General features: G+C 46.9%; 1 protein-coding gene across 2 annotated transcripts in view; it reads right to left on the bottom strand.

The window, feature by feature from the left end:
* LOC138569886 (guanine nucleotide-binding protein subunit alpha-11) overlaps nucleotides 1-2,973 on the bottom strand; it is a 756,289-nt gene extending 753,316 nt beyond the window's left edge. Inside the window, exon 1 of one of the 2 annotated variants that reach the window (XM_069648307.1) lies at nucleotides 2,690-2,973. In XM_069648307.1, coding sequence (XP_069504408.1) covers nucleotides 2,690-2,825 — 136 coding nt within the window. In that variant the 5' untranslated portion in view covers nucleotides 2,826-2,973. Of the gene's footprint in view, nucleotides 1-2,613 lie in introns of both variants that reach the window. The other variant, XM_069648315.1, reaches the window with a different exon arrangement.
* Between the last annotated feature and the right edge of the window lie 21,449 nt (nucleotides 2,974-24,422).

Raw genomic sequence — 24,422 nt, 5'->3', positions numbered from 1 at the left:
TATTGCTATACATAGTTGAAGATGGCACACTCAGCTTTTGTGATGGGTCACTATGCGCTACATTGGTATGTTTCTGGCACGGCTACTGATCGCTTCCAATGCAAATTTAATGAAGTCTGTTAAATTACTCCGTTTTGAAAAAAACAGGCGTTTTATTTGTAGTATGTACCTATGTTTGATAAGTATCTTCATGGTGTTCATATGTAATGATGAAAACTTTATTGCGGTCCTTTAATATAGGCATGAAATATATTTTGCCTTTGAGAATGCCTGGGATACGAAATAGAGAAAGCCTATTGGCTAATCTAATTTCCTTCTAAGAAAATTACTGCAGCTGCGCGTTAAGGTCGTGTTTTTTTGTATTCGTTTCACCCGGCTGTGCTTAGATCAATCCAACTTTTCTCTGAACTCATAATATTGGTCATAGCAAGAGTGTTTACTGTTTTCTTGATGAAAGGGTGGCAAAACAATCACCACCATTTTCTTGTTTTGGTCTAAGAATTGCAACAATGTTGCATTCAGTATCGTGCAGTCATAGCAGAATTCACTAAAACAGGGCAGCATTTTTGATGAGGCTTAGAAAGTGATAGAAATGCCCATTAATAACTTGACAAAAAACAATTCTAAGGCTACCCATTACATTTTCTAAATGGTTAGATGGTAAAAAAGATTGCTCTCTTGTAAAATCTTGTTAAATACTGAAGAAAAAGCATAATATTTTGGGATGGCGCTGGAGAGCAGGGGAACCAGTGTGCTTACAGAGATCAACAGGTGAGGGGGCAACATGCTCATTGAAGAGTACAGGCTTCTGGTACTTTCTGAAGTACAAGAGAGATTTGGTAACTCGGGTGTTTCCTATAGAATCCTGGTGAAAAGCAGTTGGAGATGCATTCTGTAGTCCTTTCCTTCTAGCCTCTTACGATTCTAGCCAGACGATGTAGCAGCTTCTCATGCTGTGGGGTCCTTATGAGCACTAGAGGCTACTCCAGGGTTTGAAACGGTGGGGAGCTGGGAGCCATTTCCCTCCTGCATATAGCTTAGAACCTGATTAGCTTGACACCAACAGCTACCAGATCTAATTTTGACTCCTTGTACCACCTGCTACCGAACAAGCAGACCTATGTAAAGTTACCACAGGGTTTTTTGACAATCTATAATTATTCAAAGCACAACAGGTCATACATTAGTTAAAATATGTTTGCATCATAGAAGACAGATTATTGGAACACTACGTACTAGCTCTTCGTTCCCTAGTAGTTGCTCCAGGACATGGGCTAATGCTGGATACCCAGGAGGGGCTTTTAGCTCCTGCTTATCCAATGTTAATTTTGACCCATTTACTTATCTGCCCACATGAATCCATCAGGACTGGCTAAGCAAGACAATACAGCATGTACATGAGATATGGCCAATTGGATTTCAGACATGGCTTAAGTCTATGAAATAAAGTACACCATTAGAGTAACTGCTTAGTCCCAACTTTGCCATCGGTTACAGTGGGTCCTGGAATCAGCCACTGACTTACAGAGCTGAAGTCACCAAAAATCAAGAAGATGCACGCACAACTCTGCAATGACGCTTAGCCGGGTTGTAGACAGGAAATGAGCCATACAGCAAGGTCTATCAACTCTCTCACGTGTCAGTATTTAAACAATCGTTAACCGGCAACAGCAACAAACGTATTGGCAGAGGACAGAAATCTGCCCTGCCTACACCAATATACACACCTTGAAGCAGCCAAAGACTTAACTTCTAAGCTCAACCCTGCCAGCAATCAGCAGCTCTTTGTGAACTAAATAATCTGGTGGGCCAAAGGAAACCTGTGTGCGAGTGAGAAAGAAAGACTTGCTCTGGCACCTTTGGTAAGGGGGAATCTGCAGCATTAGTATGCAACTGCTTGAGGATGTGATGGTGGTCCGATAGGTTGTCCAACTTGTTTAGAGTCACGCAGGGATGAGGCTTGACATGCAATATCTTGGTAACGCTCTCATTTGTTGAACGATACCTCCCGCTGGCTAGGCAATCTATATCTTGCACGAGTTCTATAGCGGGGAGAGCGTAAACGACGTACAACCACGCCTACCGCAAGCCTTGGAAGGGGTGTGTCAGGTACAGGTGCAGAGCAACATCTTATCAGGGCAAAGAGCAAAGCTGTCAGCATATTGCCTACACCACGTAGGGGACAGTGCTTGAATCGATGGGGTTGGTGAGTGCACAGCCTGCAACATCGTATGCCATTGCGTCTTTGCAAAAGAGGATTGCAGCTACTTACGGGTTAGCAATGGCAATAATGGACATAATCAAGCAAGCAACCGGGAAACTCTGCATATGGCCCAATGCCAACACCTGTAAAACATCCTACCCTATTACCAGTCCTACACCCAATGTCCACAAAGTAACAACCTTGCCAATACCGTTTTCGCACAAGGTGCTCCATTCCAAGCAGCCCTCTCCTACCTCCATGCATGTTATCCTCGCCCTGGTGAACTCTTCTACCCCGCAACTCCTCCTGATACTTCTCACCCAAACCCCGACATGGGCTCCTCGTGCACAGTTTCCTGTCACTTATCGACTAGGTTATAGATGCGCTCAGCATTCAACTATCTCCCTCACCACATCAGCAAGTTGAAATCCGTATTCCCTTCACAAACGACTTCTCTACCATGAGCAATCGCCGGCGGATTCTCACCCAGGAGCAGCAATTTGAGCTCGCGCCGGGCATCTCGCTTATCCCTCCGCAGCTGCTTCTCGATCTCAGCATTGATGCGCTTGGACTCCTTCACCTCGTCGCTCAGGCAGCACGCCATCATGGACTCCAGAGTCATCCCTCCGGAGGTCCGGGGGTGGCCCCGCCGCTGCTCACCCGCCAAGCATGGGACAGATTCACCCGCCGTACACCCGGCCAGAGCCCCGCTCCCCTCAGAGCGCAACCTAGCCCGCCTAAAACAAGCCCCTGAAGGACTGCAGTATTAGGCCAATAGGCGCGCTTCCTCTGGTCAGCAGTCACCGCCTCTAAACTGACGTCAAAACGGAGTCTAGGCTAGTAGTAGTCTTGGGAATGTGAGACAGCAAGAGGGCGGAACATAAATCTAGTGGGTGGGAGCCTCAAGGTCGGTTGCACGGGACTTGGAAGAAGACGGTACTCAGCCGGGGCGTGGCCGCTGGGGATTGTGGGAAGACGGAGGACTGAGCAGATTCCTCCTTCTTTGCCTCCAACTTCCGGTTCCTCGAGACCTGGGGCCTGGCTCAGGCTGTAACCATGGAAACAACAGGCAGGTACTGGTGATAGGAGGGGCCACTTCAAATACTGGATGGGTCAAACTGTGGAGTCACCGCCCCCTCTGTTGTACCCCAAGGGTTGCCTGGCGTAGTTCAAGAGTACTTTTAAAGGCGCAATTTTCAAATTGGACTTAAAGATAACATACACATTTAATTGCTTTGATAATTTTTATATCTAAATCCCAAGTATGCGATCACGTATCACCCTTTAAGCAAAAGCGACCACCAGGGTACAAGAGGACTAATCCAACTTCAACATGAGCTACAAATCATACATTTCGGTTCATTATACCATAATATGCCGCCAATATGACTCATTCCAATCTGTAGGTGCTTATCCAGTCCTGTTTTTTCCTTTGCATTATGGGACTTGTAGTTCCACTTTTCCCATTATAAAACTACAAAGTATGCCAGTATAACAATATTTTCGCACTGGCTGTGCCCATACATTTCCATTCTGGCTGCACCACAATATGCCAATATTTCCCTTAAGGGCAGCCTTTTTGCCATTCTTGTTTTCCCACTACACAAGCAACCAAAGATGGACAGGGATAGGGTATCTTCCTGGCTCTCCCCTGGTTTTGGCAATGTGTGTTTATCCTAGCTTTCACTATAGGATGTATACAAAAGGGGCAAGACGTTTCAGAGCTTATAGACCTTGCATTAGCCTCCTTCTGCTGAAGGATTGTGCTTTTTTTTGTTATATTTTTAAAGCTCTCACACAGCCTGGGGGCATTGAAGTACTGTTACAGGAATATGACTTAGTTGTGCATTTGTAACGCGCTCAATACCCAGAGGTTTCTAAGCGCTGACCCGGGGATCGAACCCGTGTTGCTTAGTGTTGTCTTGTGTCCAACACAAACACATTGCTGCTGAGCTATCCTCCCGATACAGGAGGATAGTTGCCTTGGTTTAGTTTTCTCTTGGCTTGGGTAATGCTTATTGACATTAACTCTTAACTAAGTTGCCCCCTCAGGTTGCTGGGTTTTCCACAGACTCACACTTTTAAAGTTGCAGTAATTTGGCTTTGATATAATAGGTTTTTGCTGCTTTTCCCTTGTTCGGTATTCAGAATTAACTTGGGAATCACTTTGACTTACACGCGAGTGCTGCTTTGCAATAGTTCGGTATTCATTCTCTGCCCTACTTTTGCTTCTACGCGAGCGTTGCTCACTTCCCGAATGCCTGTTTTCAACATGCAACAGGGGAAAGAGTGATCCGGGTTCACTGACAGCCTGTGAAATCACCCGGTAAAACATGCACCTCTGTTCCCCTCGCAGGACCTCTGCTGCTGTAGCTCCTCAAAACCCAGCAAACTGCTTTGTTTAGTACCACCTTCGCTCACACCACTTCCAATTGGATCACCTCTTGCTCCTGAGACCCTCTAGTGCACAGCAGCCACCAGAGACAGTTTCGAGGCCCTCGGGTGCACGCTGGCCACCTGATACAGCCTCCTGCACGCTTCCCACCGCGCTGGATCTGCTTAACAGGTCACAAGGGGGGGGGGGAAGCTTTCCTCCTGCATGCTGCCTGCTGTGCGACCTCTGCACCTCTTCGACTCCACACTCTCCTTCTCTCCACACATCTCTGACATCTGTAAGAAGTCACTACCAGCTGTACCTCCTCCGAGGTATTCCTCCTTTCCTCTCCTTCCCCACAGAAGCTCACTATCTCCAGAGCTCTGGTTCTCTCTAGGCTGGACTGCTTCAACAGCTTCTTTCTCAATCTACGTGCCTCTACTCTCCGCCCTCTTTACTCATCCAAAACAGGACTGCGAGCTTTGGCCTCAAGCCCAGGGACCGTAGCTCTCCAGGACTGAAATCTCTGCACTGGCTCCCAGTGGCGGCGAGGATTAAGTTCAAAACCCTCTGCATTGTCCACAAGGCCATTTTGGGCCTCAATACCTTCAACTCTCTTAAAAACAGTAGCAGGCTCTCCTCTTCAGAAAGAACATGGCATGATAACCTGTTCTGTGGATTTTTCCCACTTTGAGAGGAGAGTTTGCAGCACACGCTTTTTGCTCACTGTACCTTTCACAGATGGGTAATATCCATTTGCATATCAGTCTTTGTCCCGCCCACATGGGCAGTCCAGCACCGAAATGCTATGGCAATTCCCCTCTGAACAAGAGTACCAACAGCAACCCCATACACGTGTTTCAGCCTTGTTGGGCCTCATCAGTGAGGTGGAGCTGTACCTCTCTGAGCACAGTTAGCAGGGAGTCCACATCTGGGTTCCCCCAGGTAACTCAAGGTGACCAACCCCAAGTTCCTTGCAAATATTTCAAAAAAGGTAGCAGGTGCTCCTCTCCAGAAAGAACATGGCATGATAACCTGTCCTGTGGATTTTTCCCACTTTGAGATGAGAGTTTGCAGCAACTCTCTCTTCCTAAATATCTTCCTTCTCGAGCTCTTCGCTCATTTGCCTCCAACTCCCTCAGGGTCAGTCGCTTCTCCAAGCAACGAGTTGGAGGTAGATCTCTTTCTTCTGCTGGGGCCTCCCTTGGGAACTGCCTCCCTGCGTCTCTGAAACTTGAGTAGAACCATCTCTGGTTCCCGGAAGCACATCAAGACCTTCCTTTTTTGCTTCTGCTTTCTCTCCTCCTCTCCCCTGATGATCTCCTGGCTGAAACTGACACTGCACTGGTTACCTGGCTACCCCCTGTTCTCGGACCCAGCTCCCCTCCCCTCCAGTTGCACATCTGCACTGCCGCCTTGCAACCCTTGGACTCGGGGACTGTTTCTGTATCCTTACAGCCCCCTACCAGCACTTGACACCTGATGTCTGCACTTACCCTTGCACTTGCCACCAGCTGGCCGCACTTTTTATTTATTGTCTTTATTTTTTAATGTTTATCCTATGCACTGCACTGCCCCATCCTCCCGTGCCCCTTGCACTTCTCCCCATCCCCCTCCCTGCCCTTGCGCAATATCATTGTCACCTGGCCTAGTAAGATCGTTGTCTCTGTCTCCCCTATGTAATATTGATTATTGACACATTTAGCGTAATCATAAGCCTTGAAAACGACCGTTGGCCGAACCATTTGTCGGCTGATTGAATGCAATGAATAAAACATTTATTCAAAGACTGATTGAGATATATGTTTCTGTTTAAAACTTGTTAGAAGATAAGCGCATGAGCCTAAGAAATAACCTTTTCACATACTAAATCAAAAACTACATAAATAAATGAATACTAAACAACGAGTGACTTGGATAACTTCCAATTATCCTGGGTAGAGCCCTTTCCCAGGAATGTCCAAACCAAAGTCAATCTTTCACAAAGAAAAATAAAGTCTTGAACCAGTTCTTGACAGTTACAAAATAAATAAAAGTTCATCCTTACAAAAATCCACTGGTAACCGTTCTTTCACAGTTTTTTAAAAAGTTTCCTTTCCAATCTCCACCAAGAAAACAGTACCAATGGTAATCCTGGATAACCTCCTTCCAGGATAGACTTGATGAAGTTCAAAACAAAAATACCACTTCTGCTTCAATAACTGTTCCTCCTTTTGTAACATCTGCAGTGTCTTTGGTATAGCTTGTCAGGATGCTTCTCCTAGGGGGGTTGCTTTCCTCTTTCAACTCCCTTCTGCTACTGGCACTGCGGCTTCACAGTGTACTACTGCTTCAACCACCTTCAATGTGATGTTTTCTGACAATATTATATTCAACTACAGTTCTGTTAGTTCTACTTATTAAAAAATAAATACTGCCGCTTAGTATTTTGAGAATTTATTAGGCAACGTAAATACACAACTCTTTGACCTACACAGGTAGGCAAGGCACTCTTCCTTCCTATGCCACACCAAAGGGGAAGCCTCTCTGCCTCTTCTGTCAGTCTTACAACTACCACTAGAATCTGCCTTGGCTCCTAGACTGCCTCTTTCTCTCAGCTTGAACAGTCTCAGTTCTACAGATTGTTGATTAGTTATTGTATTAAGCACCCAGCTCCCTTCCCCAGCTTTATGCACACCTTCTTGCTTCCAGCAGTTACCCCAAAGCTGTATTGCCACTCTTCCAGCCTTGGATAACCTTGTCACCATTTTATCAGAGGACTCCGGATTGGTAGCAACTTTGCCAACTTCAAAATATAGATGGTTAGTTCTTAGGGCTGGTTTCACGTTAGAAAGGGGTTTCCCACTGGCTTGTGTAATGCTTGCTCTTCTTGTGACTTCAGCAACTTCTACAATTAAAAAGTACTTTGTTCTGGATGATACAAGATTCAGGTTTCATTTCAGAAACAGAATGTAATGTCTTGTGTTTCATTCATTCTGAATGTTTCTTTAACGTGAATTGGGAATCACCATCATTCTAACACAGCCTTTCTTTAATGTAAATATTCTTGCAACAATTCGGGAAAGTCAGCTGCTACCTTTTGAGTGATTACAAGCAGCGTTCTCCCTCTTAATTGGAGACACGTGACCACTCCAGTAAAGCGATTCACTACAACAATGGATCATAGTTTTTCTTATAAGTGAACTTATTTTAAACTTGCATGTGATACATTTTCTTTGTTGTCTAGACTGCCCACGGCAACTAACAACATTTACACGCTTCTATTTCTACGCAAGTGCAAATGGAGCTGGTTACAGTTACTGGCAAGGAATCTTTAGTGAATTGGAGTATAGAGCTTCACTCACCGGCTCCAAAACACTGCAATAGCAGGCGGCTTCCACTTCCTGACTTTTCTTACTGCTACTACTTCAGGCACTCTCGGGACCCACACCCCTCTGCAGCACGGGGGTATCCTTAATCTGGCCTCGACCACGGAGAGTCTCCTTCTGTCCTACTTCCCTCGGCTTGCTTCTGCACACAGGCCTCAGGTAGCTGCACGACCTCCGCTCTGCAATCACAACTATTAGGCGCATCTAGGGAAACCATTATATTCTTGAAGTCTCTCTCAGTGCAGCCACAGCCAGACAGGGTTTGTGAGCACAGGACCAACTCAGAACCCGAAGGTGAAATCTGCTCTTCTCTCGTCCCTGCGTCACTTAAGTGGTCACACTTCCTCATGTACTGCCAGCCTCATGCTCTTCTCCTTCTATTGCTGCCAACCTTCCAGCTCCCGCCTACTGCTCCTTCCTGCTGCAGCCTTTTATGCCTCTCAGGTGGGGCAATTGACTTCAGGTGCAGGCCCTTAATGTTAATTGCCTGACCCTGGCAACGGCTGTGAGGCCTACTTGCCTGTCCTTACTTCTGCATGCCTCCTCGGCCCTCTTCTTCGTCAAAGTCCCTGAGGGATTCTGGGATACATAGTTAATTTTAAGAAAATTAGGGTTTCCACTTCTTTTACATTTTTAAGGGTGGTTTTAATTCCCTTAATATTTATAGAAGAGGGATTGTAAGTTTTAATCTTATTCCTTTTACTGTACCCTGGGCATTGAGGATGATGTTTATTTTCAAGGATACATAAATCCTGTTCTGTTGGTATAATATGTTGAGAATTTGCAACCTTGGAGCTTACCATCTCAGACTTACTAGAAGGTTAGGATATATTAAAGTGGCAATAAGCCAAAAAACCTCTGACCTAGTGGCAAGAGTATCCCTCTCAGAGGAAAAACAATTTGCCTCATCCCACAGACTCTCCTCTCTACTCTGGGCCTTGTCTCCACCCAGGTGATTCTCCCGCAGTCCACCACCCCCAGGATTGGGACCAGGAAGCATCTGCCCTCTCTTGGCCACCTGGGAGGAGACTTTAGGCAGGGTTTTGGGTAGGGATCTGAAGAATTCCCCACATGTTTCAGTGAGGGATCCATAGGATTTATCAAACTTCCTTTTCACTGGCTTGTTTTCTAGTATGTTAACTTTATAATTTGAATCTACAGCTGTTTCCAAGTTCCATCTATGGTTTCTGTATCTTTCGCATGACACCTCAACCTCACTGCACAGTGCACATTGGTAGGATGTAATGTTTACTAATAAGGATATTGCGCTATGCCCTACCAACGAAAAAGCTCCCATAGCCGGAGGGAGCACAGGTTATCCCATATGTTTATCTACTGCACCCGTCAGAACACGGCACAGTAACATCCCTTTTAATTATATTTTCCAATGGTCCCCTATAGCACAGGATAAGGTCAGTCCTTCCCGTCACATAAGTGCACATTGCTTCCCGCCACAGGATGCTATTAGAGTATGGCTCCAGGTGGGGGAGACTTGTTTGTCATTTCACCCTTTTATGTCCTCCAACTTTTGTTTCCGCTCACAGCCAACTCTTGGCTCTGACACTTCTGTCAGGGGGCTCAGTAGCACCAGGTTTCTTGAGGACTCCCCATAAGGGAAATGATATGAACATCTGGTCTCTAAGCCTCCATAACATCCAAGAACTGATGATTGCATTGATAGCAATCTCCTTATCTTTTTCATAACCCATTACCTGGGTTTTATGGATTTCATTGCCTCATTGTCCTCGGCCCTTCCAAGGTGGCTGCACCACTTTACTTTGTCTGCACTTCCACAGCCAGCCCCGACTCCTTCTCCCATTAGCTGCCTTGGTCCTTAAAGGGCAATGGCAGCAACCGGGAGGCAGGAAACGGCCCATACACCCAAGTCCCACAACGAAGGCCCCTGCCTGCTGCCTGGATGCTCCTGGGTGTAACCTTGTATCTAGCCGCCCCCCCTCTGCTGTATGTTTGTACCTGTGTGCCCGACCCTTGTATCTAGCTGTCCCACCCCCTCTGCTGTATGTATGTGCCTGTGCACCCGACCCTTGTATCTAGCTGCCCCCTCTGCTGTATGTATGTGCCTGTGGCCCGACCCTTGTATCTAGCTGTCCCCCTTCTGCTGTATGTATGTGCCTGTGCGCCCGACCCTTGTATCTAGCTGTCCCCCTCTGCTGTTTGTAACTCCCTGTGCGCGCGACCTTTGTACCTAGCTGTGCCCCCCTCTGCTGTATGTATGTGTCGGTGTGCCCGACCCTTGTATCTAGCTGTCCCCCCTCTACTGTATGTATGTGCCTGTGTACCCGAACCTTGTATCTAGCTGTTCCCCCCTCTGCTGTATGTATGTGCCTGTGCGCTCGACCCTTGTATCTAGTTGTCCCCCTTCTGCTGTATGTATGTGCCTGTGCACCTGACCCTTGTATCTAGCTCTCCCCCCTCTGCTGTAGCAATGCCTCCTCTGTTTTAACAAACCCACCCCACCTGAAGTCTGATTTCACATCCTGGCGGTACCATCATTGCTTTGTGCTAATGGTTGATTTCACTTTTTGTCTCCTGCTGATTATCCATCGTGAATCTCGTTGTACTCATGCTGGACCCTTAGAACCATTACCCACGCTTGGTGACCCTGAATCATGCTGTGCCCATCAATGACTTTGAATCTTGGCATGCACATGCTGGACTCTTGCACAATTTGTTGTTCAGTATTAACCTTTGCATCTTGGCGGTGCTCATTCCATCAGTCTGTGTGCTCCTCATCACTGTATTTTCCTGTCAATGCTTCCTTTTTCACCTCTGTCACTGTTTTTCAGTCCTCTCTTCCTCTCCACTGCTTATACCCTCTCTCCTCCTCCCCTCCGCTCCCCATATTCAATGCACTTGAACTATCTGAAATGTTGTCAGGCCTAGTACGATAGCCGCTGTCTGTTCCTTTCCTTCCCCCTCCCTCCCTCCTATTGTCTTATCCGTTGCACTATCAGAAATGTCGACAGCCCTAGTATGATAAGTCTTTGTCTGTTCCATTCTTTCCTCCCCCGCCCCATCCCTCCCCTCCGTCACCTATTGCCTTATCCCTTGCACTATCAGAAATGTCGACAGGCCTAGTACGATAGCCTTTGTTTGCTCCTTTCCGTCCTCCCGCCTCGTCCCTTCCTTCTCTCACCTATTGGGGGTCATTACGACTCTGGCGGTACTTGTGCCGGTAAAAATGGCACAGCTGCCGCCGGAGTTGTGTTTTTTTATGGCACCTGGCAATGGGGAATCCCCAGGGCATTACAGCCCCGGTGGTCCCTGTAGCCAGGCACCGGAAAATGTGACTCCGCATTCCCATTCGAGTCCCATAGGACTCAAAGGGAATGGGGAGGACGGATGCACCAGCACTGTGTGCAACAGTGCCGGTGCATCAGTCAAAGCCTGCGAGCTGGTGCCTTTCCGCCCGCCAGGTCAGAACTGGCAGGCGGAAAGGCACCCGCACGCAGACCTCGGAGTGTGCCAGTCCGGTAACAACGGTGCTTTACCGGACCGGCATACTCATAATGAGGCCCATTGTCTTACCATTGTCTTACCCCTCGTCGGGCCTAGTATGATACGTCTTTGTTTTTCCTCTCCTTCGCCCCCCCGCTTCCCTCCCTTCCCTCACTTATTGTCAATGCTCTTGCACTATCTGAAATGTCTTCAGGCCTAGTACGATAGTAAATTACCCATTCTTGTTGTCTCAAGGCCTGTAAGAATGTTATTGAATTATTCCCTTACTCCCTCCCCTGAAACACGCGCTTTGAAACACATTGTTTATAGGCGCTATACAAATAATCTATCAATCACTCATCTCTTGAGTACATCTCAAAGCCACCATATATCCATTACCTTACTTATAATTAAACCTATGGCACATTGCACTCCTAACTGACAAGATAATTTGCCCATTATAGACAGCTCCTTACTGACCCACACTAAGGTACATGCATCCCAGCTAATGCTACCACTCAATTCTCATGTTATCCTCCCCTCCCATTGTCTTCTGGTCCATCTCCGGCTTTCTCCCGCTGTTGCCAATTCTCACTTGCCACTATCCTAATTTACTTTTCACCCCACAGACCATGGTCTGCTCTGCACCCTGGGTGGGGTCACAGTTCACCCACACAGGCAAGGTTTCAGCATTCTAAGACCACTACGGTGGTGAGGTGTACAGTATAGAAGCTAACATAACTCCCATAATTAATTAATGAAGCACCTGGTAGCAGTGATTTCTCTACCATAACACCCCAATTATGAAACTTGCTACCTAGCTCAACCAGAGACATTAAGGAAGTGTCTGCTTTAATAAAAGCCATTCAAACTTGCATCTTTCTTTACGAAGCTGCTGTCTTCATTACTAGGGTAATTTGCCTTTAAGGGTACACCACTACCAAAGAAGATACAGAGAACGCAGGATTGGAACGAATGTAGATGTATTCTTTTTTTTTTTAGCAAGTTGCATTAACCTGCGATTGCGACCTATCTCTTACTCTTCACATTCGTGAATCCACTGCCTTCCGGCCTCACCCTTCTTTTTCCTCCTCTTCCTTGCATGACCTATGTGAGGCGGTCAACTTTGTGAAGGTTTTTCAAAAGATGCCATTATATGAACTAAAAAGGTTGGATAAACGCCTCACAATCCCTACCCTGACAAGCATTTCCATGCCTAAAATAAACTAAAGTAAGTACTGTAACAAAGGATATCCGTCCCTCAAACTTATGCATACAGTAACTAAATAAGGTAATGCATGGCAGTTCAAAAGCAACAAAAATATATAAAATTTAACTTCACAATATGACTATATTCTCTCCTTATAATCTGGCTGACTTCCCCTTCCCCAGATTCAAGTAGAATGGCGCTCCACAGTTCAAAAAAGAAACAAGGCAATTGTAGTTCGAAACAAAGTTACTACACAGTTCTTTGTAACTCCAACTTGACAACAGAAAAGGTTTAACATCTGGGTGAATTCCCCTTCCTCAGATTCAAGTAGGATTCAACTCCACAGTTCCACAAAAGAAACAAGAGAATCCTGGTTTGTAACAAAGGTTCCAAGACAATTCTTTATGACTCCAACTTGACAAAAGAAAAGTTCCAATACTCCAGTGCTTCAACACAAAGGTTCTTTCTCTTTCTTGTGCAATAGTAAGAGTCAAACTTATCTTCTTCACATAAACAAAGACTACTTCAGTAGCAACATAAATTCTTTGGGCCTCATTACGACCCAGGCGGACTTCGCGGTGCTAAATGCACCGCGAAGCATGGCGGAAAGCCGCCGATAGCGCCATGGGGGTTGGCGGATTTACCGCCCCATTCCGACCTCGGCGGAGCGGTAAATCCCCAATCCCCATTCTGCCCTTCCCCATTCCCATTTTTGCCCCATAGGGTATAATGGGAGTGGGGAAGGAGTTAATTACGCCACCGTAAAATACGGTGGCGTAATTAACAACGAGGTCCCGTAGCGCCATGGTTTTCTCCGGCTGGTAAAACCAGGCGGAGAAAACCTCCATGGCGCTACGGGAACTCGTAGTATGGCGGAGAGGTACGCCATGCACTACGCTGGCGTAATACCCTCTCCGCCAGGGTCCTAATGAGGCCCTTTGTCAGGATGCTTTGCTACAACTTATTATTTCTGAAAATATATAACACTTCTGTAGCAGTTTTATACAGTACTTGCTTCAGCACCAAAAGTCTGTCAAAATCTTGTCGGCACCACTTTGCAGCACTTAATCAACTTTTACCGTGGTTACTTCCTTGCCAGGCCTACTTAAATCACACCTGGTTTACTCCCATGACAGGCCTACTACTTCAAAGTTTTCCTATTCAAATATACTCTCCTGCCTGAATAGTGATTCACAAACACAAGTGCTTCTGTGGTTAAGATCAGTTTACGATAGCTTCACAATGTTCATTACTTTGCAACATCAGATTTTTAGCAATCCTTCAGGGAAAGGTGCTCTTTTTTTTAAATGTGTTTATTTTAAACAGGCAGGTTATGGCGATACAAAGCTTAATCACTTGCGACATGTAGCATACAGTAATGCCATTTGACGCTCCTCCCACCAAACCCCTCGGGCTCGGAGAGGTGCTCTTTAATACTCGTTTGCACGTCCCAAAACCTCTGTCTGCAAGGTATGCTTCTCTCCTTCTGAGTAACCTTTTCCAGAAGGTCAGCTTTCTTGCCACTCTTTTTCCCCACTGCATGAATAAACAAATACTGATAAGGTCACACGTTTTATTCTGCTTCTTCCTTCCTTTGGCAATGTGGGCTTATACCAGCTTTTATTATACATTTCTTCAAATTTGGGCAACAAGCGTCACAACATTTGGATCTTTCATTAGTCCCTGCTATCTTTGGCAATATCTGTTGGTTTTAAATTGCCTTCCTTTTGTTTTCGTTTGGCTTGGGCAATGGTTGTCTGCATCTTGTTGCTGGGCTCTCAACAAACTCACACGCTTAAAGTTATAGTAATTTGGTTTTGAAATATACTGTTTTCATTGTTTCTGATAATTCGATATTCAAAATTGTCTTTAATATTACTTCCACTCACTCCCAAGTGTGTGCTACTTTGTAAATGCCTGTATTGAGCATGCGCAGGCTCGGAGCACTCCCGTGTCACTATCAGCTGGTGAACTCACCTGGTAAGGTGTGCACGTTTGATCCCCCTCGCTGCTCGCAAGTGGTCTGCTTCAGTGGCTCCTGCAATGTGGCAAACTGCTGCTTTTGGTCCACTGTCAACCCGCACCACTTCTAAAAGGAGATTCCTTTGCTCCGGAGGCTCTCTGGTGCTCGCCGGCCAGTGGAGACAGCCTCTTGGAAAATAAATCTTTCCACACGTTTGCTTCCTGCTGCTCATCCTCTGCAAAACAGGTCTTCAGGTGGTAACCTTCCCTCTTTCACGCTACCCGCTGCGCGATCTCTTTACTTAAAGCTTCTGGAGGCAAAACCCTCTCAGGACCAGCTACTGTTTTCTGCTGAACAGTGGCCCCAGCATCTTCTTCCTCCTCCAGTTTCTGCTTCGGCTGATCACACGCTTTACACTGCTATTTCTGCTCTCTAATGGCCTGCACCTTTGGGGGCCTTTTAAGCCTTTCAGTCTATCTGAGGTGTAAGTCATTTCCACTAACCTGACCACTCCTGCTGCATTGTTCCTCTTTAGCCCTCTTCTTTGTCCCAGTACTTTGGGAATTATGGGACTTAAAGTCCCTAATGACAGAGTTAGTTTTTCTAGTTGGATTCTCATTCTCAAACTTATTTCTGTTCCCATAATATTCTTTAAAGGAGTATCATAGGGATCAATCACAAGATGTGATTTGTAGAGCAGGGGTCTCCAAACGGTCGATCGGGAGTGACCAGTAGCTCCCCTGAGCCTTTGTAGTCGCTCGTGCTGACTTAAAAAAAAAAGAAAACTAAAAGAAATGATGCAAGGAAGTGCTCTGACCAACCACAGGCCTGCAAATCTCTAAAGCATATATAATGCATTCTGTGATTGGCCAGAGCAAGTTCCTTGCTGAAAGCTGTGCTCCCATTGGCCACAGTGGTTTCCCTGTGTGCTCTGGGTGTTAGCCCGGGCTTTCTCTTTTAAAAGCACCATGGTGCCGTTTTTGTATCTTGGAACTGCGCTCGGGCTTGGATTAGAGGACGGAGGCTGACTGAAGCTGCATATGAGGTAAGTGAGGTCGGGTGGGTCTGGGGTGGTGTATTGTGATTCTTATTATTTTTTGTGCCGAGATACTGCAGCCCCTCCTCCTTTCATGTGCGCACAGCTGTTTTTGCTGTCACAAGAGGGGCGGCAACACTGCAGTAAGGAGCCCAGGGCGAAACGGAGGCATTTAGCTATCTTGTGCAATGTCTCTGCTCCGACCTGGGCTCATTTGCAATCTTATAAGCTACTTTTAGATGGCAGGGCAGCGCTCAGGCGAGCAAGCCCTCTCGAGAGTTTCTGGCCGAGCCCTGCCATTTCTAAGAGTAACTTACATGACTGAAAATGAGCCCAGGACAAAGCGGAGACATTCAGCATGATAGCTAAGTGCCTCATTTATCTGCCACAGGAGCTACATTTGGAAACGGCAGGGCTCTGGGAGAAAGCCCTGCTCCTTTCCCAAGTATGGCAGGCAAAAACAGTGTGCATGTGAAAGACAGTCATACGGACACCGTTTCAGCTTGCCACACTTAGGAAATGAGCAGGGCTTGCTCACAGAGCCCCGCCATTCCTAATGTGTGGCAGGGTCAGGAATAACCGGGTCATATATCGTGCACCCCTCGGCTGCACCTGTCTTAAACAGGTGCAGGAGAATTTGTTTAATTTCTATGTATTTCAATGCACATCTAATTTCTGAATTTGTGATGCGCTTGAACGCCCCCTTACATGCTCAAATGTACAAAAAAGGTGGGAAAGGGCATCTGAATATGTGCATCTGTAATGCTCACATTCAGATGCCCTTCAACAACAGGGCTCAACTTTCCTTGGCGCAAGTGATGAAATGTGTGAGGGCATCTCATTAGTAGTGCCAACAAATGTTTTGGGAATCTGCCTCAATATGGGCACTGAATTCTTAGTTCAGCCTCTTGGTGGAGAAGATTCCCTTCTTGAGGGAGTGTGGTGTACTCTTCTGTTGGGCTTCAGGTCACACAGGGTACTGCATACCCTTCTGCGGGATTTCAGGTTGTGTAGAGTGCACATACTCTGCTTTGAGGTTTCATGGCCGTGTACGGTGCAGTATACTCTTCTGTGGGGCTTCAGGTCATGTATAGGGCAGCACACACTTCTGTCGGGCTTCAGGTCGTGCAAGGTGCAGCTCTTCTGTTGGATTCCAGTTTGTGTAGGGGGCAGTATACTCCTCTGTGGGGTCTCAGGTCATTCAGGGTCGCACATACCCTTCTCTGGGATTTCAGGCTGTGTAGGGTACAGCACACTCTTCTGTGGGGGTTCAGGGTGTGCATCACTACCTTCTGTGGGATTTTAGGTGGTGTAGGGTGCAGCATACTCTTCTGTGGGCTTCAGGTCGTGTACGGTGCATCATACGCTTCTTATTTTAAAGAGCACATTTTCTGATACACTTGGCAAAACGTACTAGCCACATAGTGAAGTAACCCCCAAAATTGGCCCACTTTCACACCAAAAACTGGCTAACGCCAGCATTTTGCCTTTTTGGTTCAACCATGGCCCTATTGCCCATAGGCCACTCCGAGCCTGCTGCTCCTGTGACAATGAGCAAAAGACGACCCAGAGATATTAAGTATGATAGCTAAATGTTTCTGCTTCATCCTGGGGTCATTTTCATTGTAATTACATCCTTTCATATGCGTACATTTTTGGTAATTCCGGGCACCAATGAAAAGTGGCCGACACTTGCAAATGGCAATTCATTCCTTTTCTGACACACTGAGTAGTACCCAAGATAGAGATTTGTGATAAAATGTAATACAAATTATGCATTTTAAAGAAGATTCATCCAGTAGCACTGATCAAAACTACTAGCCGCATGATGAAGTAACTTATCAAACTGGCCCACACTATGATTTTGTGTTTGTGGTTCGGCCATTTCCTTATAGGCCAGTCCAAGCCTGCTTGCGAACACTGGCATAAACGTAGGCACTAGTTCATTTCTGTCAGTGTCAGAAGTAGTTGAGGGCATATCAATAGAGGTAGTAGCGGTGCTAGTTACTAGATGCTTATTGGAGGTCACAGCCTCAAGGGTTAGGGTGGTTATAGCGACTCCATCACCAACCTCTTCTCCCATTTCGCCGGAGTTAAGTCAGCCAATGGGACTGATATAATGTTGTTAACAGCCAAGTGCATGGGGATGTGGGTGACAAATGCACCACTGCCGCATATTTGTGGTTTATTTGATTTATTTATTGTTTGCTTGTTAGGCGCTTATACAGCAAGTAAATTCTCTTTCAAAGTGCCCACAGGGCAACCGGGAGGGGACATGGGGATGAGACACATTAAAATATATAAAATACAGTGGGGGGTGGACAAACCTACTATGCCTTGTGAGTATTCAGAACGTGCAAGTACAGTGCAGAAGGGAGGGGGCAGTAGGGGCAGGTGCTGGGGTGCTCGTGATTGAGCAACAGATGAAGTGCAAGGTATGGTAAGTGCGTGCCTCCAGGATGGAGGGTGTGCCAAGGCAAGCGCTGAGGATAGACAGAAGCTGGGGGGCGATTTGGTGTGGGAGGTCTGGGCCCCGAGGATGCCTAAGGGCCCTGGACACCAATCAAAGCAACTGTGAGTTTAGCCGAAGAGAGAAGGTGGGAAGGAGGAGGTATAGCGGGAAGTCTTCAGGAGCTTCTGGAATTTGAGAAAGTCCTGCTCAAGACGAAGAGGGAGGGGGAGGCTGTTCCAAAGAAGGGAGCCAGTGTTACGCTCACCTTAGCTCTGCAGGAGCACCCGGAGCCTCTTTCTCTGCAGCGTGATAAGTCTGGACCCTCTGGAGCCTGGATTCTCTGGGGCTGCTCATATAAATGAGTGTATAGGACAAGGTTATAACTCTGATGTGTGTGAGACTATCTCAACCCCCCCTGATGCCACCCCTAGTGTTACCAGGTTGACTTCTGGTTTTGACTCACCAGATATATGTGAAAGGATGGCTCTCCGTCCTGCTCTAACTCTGGCAGGCGCGCAAGTCTGTTCAACGTTGGAACCAGTTACGTCACTGATTCGTATAAGCAAGCCCAGTCCTGCTGCAACGTGGATGAGTGTTGATTCAGGTGAGTTTGAATATCACTGAGTAATTTCTCAGTAAGTGTCCATACCTTCTGTCATACTCTTATTGCCTTCTTGCTTCTTGTCTCTATGTGCTGCTTTCTTGCTGTTTACCTCTTGTGTCACCTATTCAGCGCTTACACTTTCTTCTCTGCGCTATTTGTCTTTATGCGCTTATTGTCTCTCTAATGTGCTCCGTTCTTTCTGTTGCAGGCCTGCCAGAGCCGGGACGATGGACCAAAACAAGTGCGCAGTTGTGATAAGAGTCTGGTAATGCTTTTTGTAAAGGCGCTTTGCTTTCTGTATGCGCGCGATGCTTGCTATGCTCTGGCTTGCTTACTGTTCTTTGCTTTACAGGTGTCTGCCGACTCGTGATGATGGTGCCGAGTGGATCCACAGCTGTGATTAGAGCCAGGTAACATTCCTGTATACACGCTGTGCTTTTGAATGTGCACAATGCTTTATTGCCTTTGCAGGTGCCTGACCAAGTCGCGTTGATGAAGCTGAGCGGAACTGCAGCTGTGGCCGGAACCGACTGGAGCTGTGAGAACAGGAACTGGAGGGAGGCTGCCTGGATGAAGCCACGTAATTATTCCAGCAACTGCGGTTAATTCGAGATGTTGGGCTGGAACGGAGCAGATGAGAGTTAATGAGTAGTCCTTGGGTAAGTATCTTCAGGAGTTGTGCCGGTGAGCGGCACGCTGCATTGAGCAGAGTAACACGAAGCAAGGGCTGCATGCCTGGGTGTGGCTTATATAGCCAGCCACACCCAGCCACTCCCAAAAGGCAGGACTGAAGTCTTGTGTTCTGTCTAGGCTATTCCTCCTCCATGTTGGGGGAAACAGGAAGCACTTTGATACCTATTCACCTAAAGGGTGATGTACATGGGGCCAGGCGCTCCAAGCTTGGGCCCAACCAACCTTTATCTGTCCCCTAACCCAGTGGCCTTTTAAGAGAGTATGGGCCTCATTACGAGTCCGGCGGTAACTGAGGCGGTGAAACCGCCTGATTACCGCCGGACTCATATTACCATTCCGCCTCCGTGATTCCTGGAATTATGGGGCATTACAACCCCGGTGTCCTGGGATTTCCGGAGGCAGAATGGTGTAAATCCCCAATCCAGTTTAGTCCTATGGGACTCAATGGGAATGGGGATCATGGAAACACCAGCACCATCTCGTGATGGTGCTGGTGTTTCCTCATCCGCCTGCAGGTGGCCGGTGGTAAACCCGCCAGGTCAGACCTGGCGGGAACGCCACCTCCCGCCTGCAGGACTCGGGATCGGGCGGTTCGCAATTAACAGTGGCAGCGGGTTTACCGCCACTGTTATTTCCGGACCGCCCGACCTGTAATGAGGCCCTATGTGTCCCTCAGGGAGACCCAGAACTATGTGTGTGAATGCTGTGGAATTGTGGCTGGTGTCAAGTAGACAGCCCTGAGTCGTGACAGCCAGCTGAGCAAAGCGATCAACCTCCTGCCATCTGTTTAGCGAAACGCTTTACTCAGAAAGAGTTGGTAGCAGAGGAACGCATAGGTCTAGAAGGGGAATATTTAGTAAGAAAGAGTTGCAGATCATGTGGTCCCTGGCCCCAGACACCCTTGTGGATGATACAGAGGGAGTAGAATTTAGGGCAGGAGAGATGCAGTCCCTGGGCTTGAGGACAAGGGTAAGGGTCCTGGATCTTTGGAAAGTCTGGGTCAGAGCACGCTGATCCTCCACAAGAAAAACACCAGTAGCTGATTAATCCCCCTGGGGACATGGCAGAAAACACTATGCGGGAGCAAACACCTGCACCGTTTCCCCCTGTGGGCTTCTAGTTCCATTGAGTAGTAGCCGATAGGAGAATGGGCTGAGACATGTGTGCTGAATCAGAGATGATTCCTACTGAAACCTGGCCTTATTGGCTGGGTCCCCCCAAGCATCCTGGTTGGTGCAGAGAAGTTGGCGGATTTCCTTGATCGAGGAGTATGCCTCTCCCATGAATGTTCTTGGGATGTGGGCTTTTTTGCTGGGCGTGCCAGCACCATGTAAGGGAGGTTCTATTGCCCTTTGCGTCTAACAGACAATATTTAGCATTTTGTAATCACACAGTCTTGCATGGCAAAATAGGGGTGGTTATAAGTGGCGTAAGAATTGGTTTGGCTTGGCTTGGGGACCATCAGACAGTCAAGCAATCACAAGCACAGTGACCACGGCCATGCCCCGCTTATCCCTTAGTCACATGGCCTCTCACCTTAACAGGTGCTACACGTGTTGGTCCTCTGACTTCTCCTACAGGTGTTGATCCTCCGACTTCTCTAGCACGTGTAAACCCAAGTCCTATCCGGCGCCCTCTGCCCTGTGGACACTGAACACCCACACTCTCATTCCTGCAGGATTCACCCTGTCAAGGTTCACCAGGCTAGATAGGGTCTGGCAGGCCCAGTCCTGTGGTGAGAAAAGGAGGGACGGGGGGCTCCAGTAGGCTATAAAACAGCAGACCCCCTGTGCAGCAGCCTGTGGGTAACGGGAAAGCTCCCAGACTCCCTGCTTAAGTCTTTGGAAATTCTGGGTCAGAGCACGCTGATCCTCCACAAGAAAAACACCAGTAGGTCAGAGTGTGCTTTCATGCTCTACCTTTTGTCTGTGTGGGAAATTGTAATGGAAGTCAGGTGTGTGTGGTGGTCAGTAATTGCCTGACCCTGCCTGACTATCGTATTGGGACATGTCAGATATACAGCTTGAGTGTTTAGTCAGTTTCCCCTCATAGCGAGCTGTCCGTGAGAAAGTGTTTGTATTGAAGGGGGTGGATGTTGAGTTCCTAAGTATCCTATTAGGTAGGATGGGATAAAGGTGTTACAGGGAAGGGGATACCACATCTCGCCATCATGTGTCCCACTCCCCAAAGACCCCTCACCCAGGTGATCCTCCCGCACTGGTCCACCCCCAGAAACTGGATCCAAAAGCGATGGCCGTGTCCTGGCCACCTGGATGACAGATGCCCGGGGACTAGCGGGTGAGACACCTTCAGGTTTCTCGCATTTCCCAGAGACCTTACCATCTTACTGGCCTACTGTACAATTAAGTGCCAAAGGAAAGAGTGATTTGAACATTGGGAACCTCAAGTCCCACAATGACCAAAGTACTGGGATGAAGAAGATGGATACAGAGGCACTGAACTGCAAGTTGCAGTCTTACAGTGTTAATGACCCACGCTTGAGTGGGTCTGGGGTGTATAAAATGCCCCCTCAGGAGCAAGCCATAGGAAGAAGTAGTGGGAGGTGGAGTGATTGCAGTAACTCAATGTGCAGTTGCAGCAGAAGTCAAAGGAAAGTAGAGACGCCGGAGCCACCGCTGTTTGCAGGGCGGATGCCGGTTCTGAGAGTAACTCTACCTTTAAAGACCTTGTTTGCAGAGGTCTCACGGTGGGAAGCGTTCATTTGGGAAGCTTCCCCAATTGTGAGTTGGCCTCTGGTGGCAGGCAAGCACCGAGTGTCCCTGGAGCGAGGATCGCTCCTTTCCGGACCGGCGTGGGCCACAGGAAGCGAAGAGAAGCACATTGCTGAGTCGAGCGAAGCAGAGGAAGCAGAATACCCAGAGGCAATGGACACGTATGCGATACCCGGTAAGTTCACTGGCATTGTGTGACCGCAGAACTCTCCATGATCGCCCGCTGGCCAAGTCTAATTGTTTAGAGTACCGAACTGATGTAAAGCAATTGAAGTGGCAGAATAATAATGATTTTAAATAACAAACTGTTTCTTAGAAGCTAACGTGGCAGAATAATAACTTTGGGAACAAACAAGAAAGATATAATTATACTTCTAAAGGTCAGAGTAATTGCCAAAGCCAAAAGAGGGCAATTTCAAAGCAAGTTAATAAGAACCAACATTGCCAGAAGCCAACAGAGAGCAATTAAGAAGCAAACTGATTGTAAACACTATTGCCAGAGTGAGAAAGAAGCAACTGTTGGAAATGACCTAAACAAGCAGTGTCTAAGTTAAAGAAGGGCACGTGTGAGAATAAACCATTATCAGCACTTGGTTAGCAAAAGAATGGGAAACAGGAATGGCAGGAGAGCTTCCCTCATGATAGAAAGTATTCAGGAGGAGAGGAGCATGTGAGGGGTCAGTAAAGGACGGCGGACAACTGCTTGTGTTTTTCTCAGAATTAACATTTTTATTAAAGACAAGTTTCAAATAAATCCTTGATAGACCTACTCGATCAGGGAATTCCCAATGTAGTCTAAAGGCTAAGAGGATAACTCCTAACACAAACAAACTGGTCCTCACACTAAACAACAAAACATTCAAAGTGCATTATAAATTGAGTCTTCCAGTTTTTCAGTTTTTACTGATTTTTACACATAAATCAGGACAGAAATAAATCTGACTTCTGTCTGTATTTATTTATAAAAATGGAAAAAAACTGAAATCTTTCTGCCTGGTTCGCTATGATGTCACTCGTACATCGCAGGCCAATCAAATCGCAGATTGTCAACATGGAGAGTATAAAAGCTGTATAAAAATAGCATTAAAGGTCATCATAGCATATATCTTAAGGCAGCAACAGTCACAGGAATAACCGTTTGTTGTTATGGAAAACATTGAGCTAGCATTTCTTTCCTATATGGCTGCATATGTTTTTTAATAAATTAATTTTTAAAATTAGAATAAAATCAGAAAAATACTGGTTGCAAATTCTATTTATATGACAAATAATAAGCGTGGATAAATACAGACGGAAATGGCAGAAAAATAAATATGATTAAACCGGGAACCTTCATTAAATAACATAAAAGAGTGACTAAAAAAAAAAAAGTAATTTGGATGACCTTCACCTGTCCTTGGTAAATACCTTCCCCAGGATTATTCAAAGTCAATTTCCCCAAACATTCAAACAGAAAAATAAAGTCTTGAACCAGTTCTTGTAAATTCCCAAATGAAACAAAAGTTCACCAAATAAACAGTTCTTCAGCTTTCAGGTGAAAAGATCCCCAGTTCAATTAATAGATTAGCAACATCTCTTTCTACAAGTGTTCATAACCTCTGCAGTACATTTGGTATAATTGTCAGGATGGTTCTTCTTGGGTTGTTGCTTATTTCCTTTTGACAACCACCCTTCTACTACTATTACCGTGAAAACAGACTCCTTGGTTCCACAGTATGCCACTACTTCAACCAACTCTGCCGCTCTTTTTCTCAACTCAGCAAGCCCCGCCCACCTGGTGCCTTCCTGGTTGCCGCTCTTTTTCCCTACTTAAGGGGCCCTCCAGCCTCTTTTCCTTTGCAGATGGGGAGCAGGTACAAGTGGATCAAGGTCACCTGGCCTAAGGATCACCCACCTTCTTAGCCCTGCCTCTTTCTTCCTGCTCTTAACTCTTAGATCAAGGGTGTCTCTCACCTGGGCAACCGAAGTGAAGGGCTGACGCAGAAAAGGGCAATTCCTGTTTGGACCTGTTCGGACCAGGAGGACCCCGGGCCCGACCCCCTGCTCAGATAGTAGGTAAGCATGCACCAACATGTGTTTACCTCCTCTGTCCCCACGGGCCATCCCCAACTCCTCTGGTCCCCCTGTGATGTTCCCTTGTGCCCCCCCCCCCTTCTCGCACACAGGTGTTGCCTTTTTTGCATGATTCTTCTACCCTGCTCCCTGTCCCTACTCCCCCCTCCTGCCTACTTCTGCAGGAGTCTGTCCTGATACATTCTGGTTTCACCATCACCGTCTTGTGGCCAATGCTGAATTTGACTTTTATGGACTTCATTGATTCACGGTGCA

The sequence above is a fragment of the Ambystoma mexicanum genome, chromosome 1p (assembly GCF_040938575.1).
Source record: "Ambystoma mexicanum isolate Mex_15411 chromosome 1p, UKY_AmexF1_1, whole genome shotgun sequence".
NCBI lineage: Eukaryota > Metazoa > Chordata > Amphibia > Caudata > Ambystomatidae > Ambystoma > Ambystoma mexicanum.
Note: the sequence above shows the minus strand (reverse complement) of the source record. Positions and strands in the feature narration are given on the sequence as shown.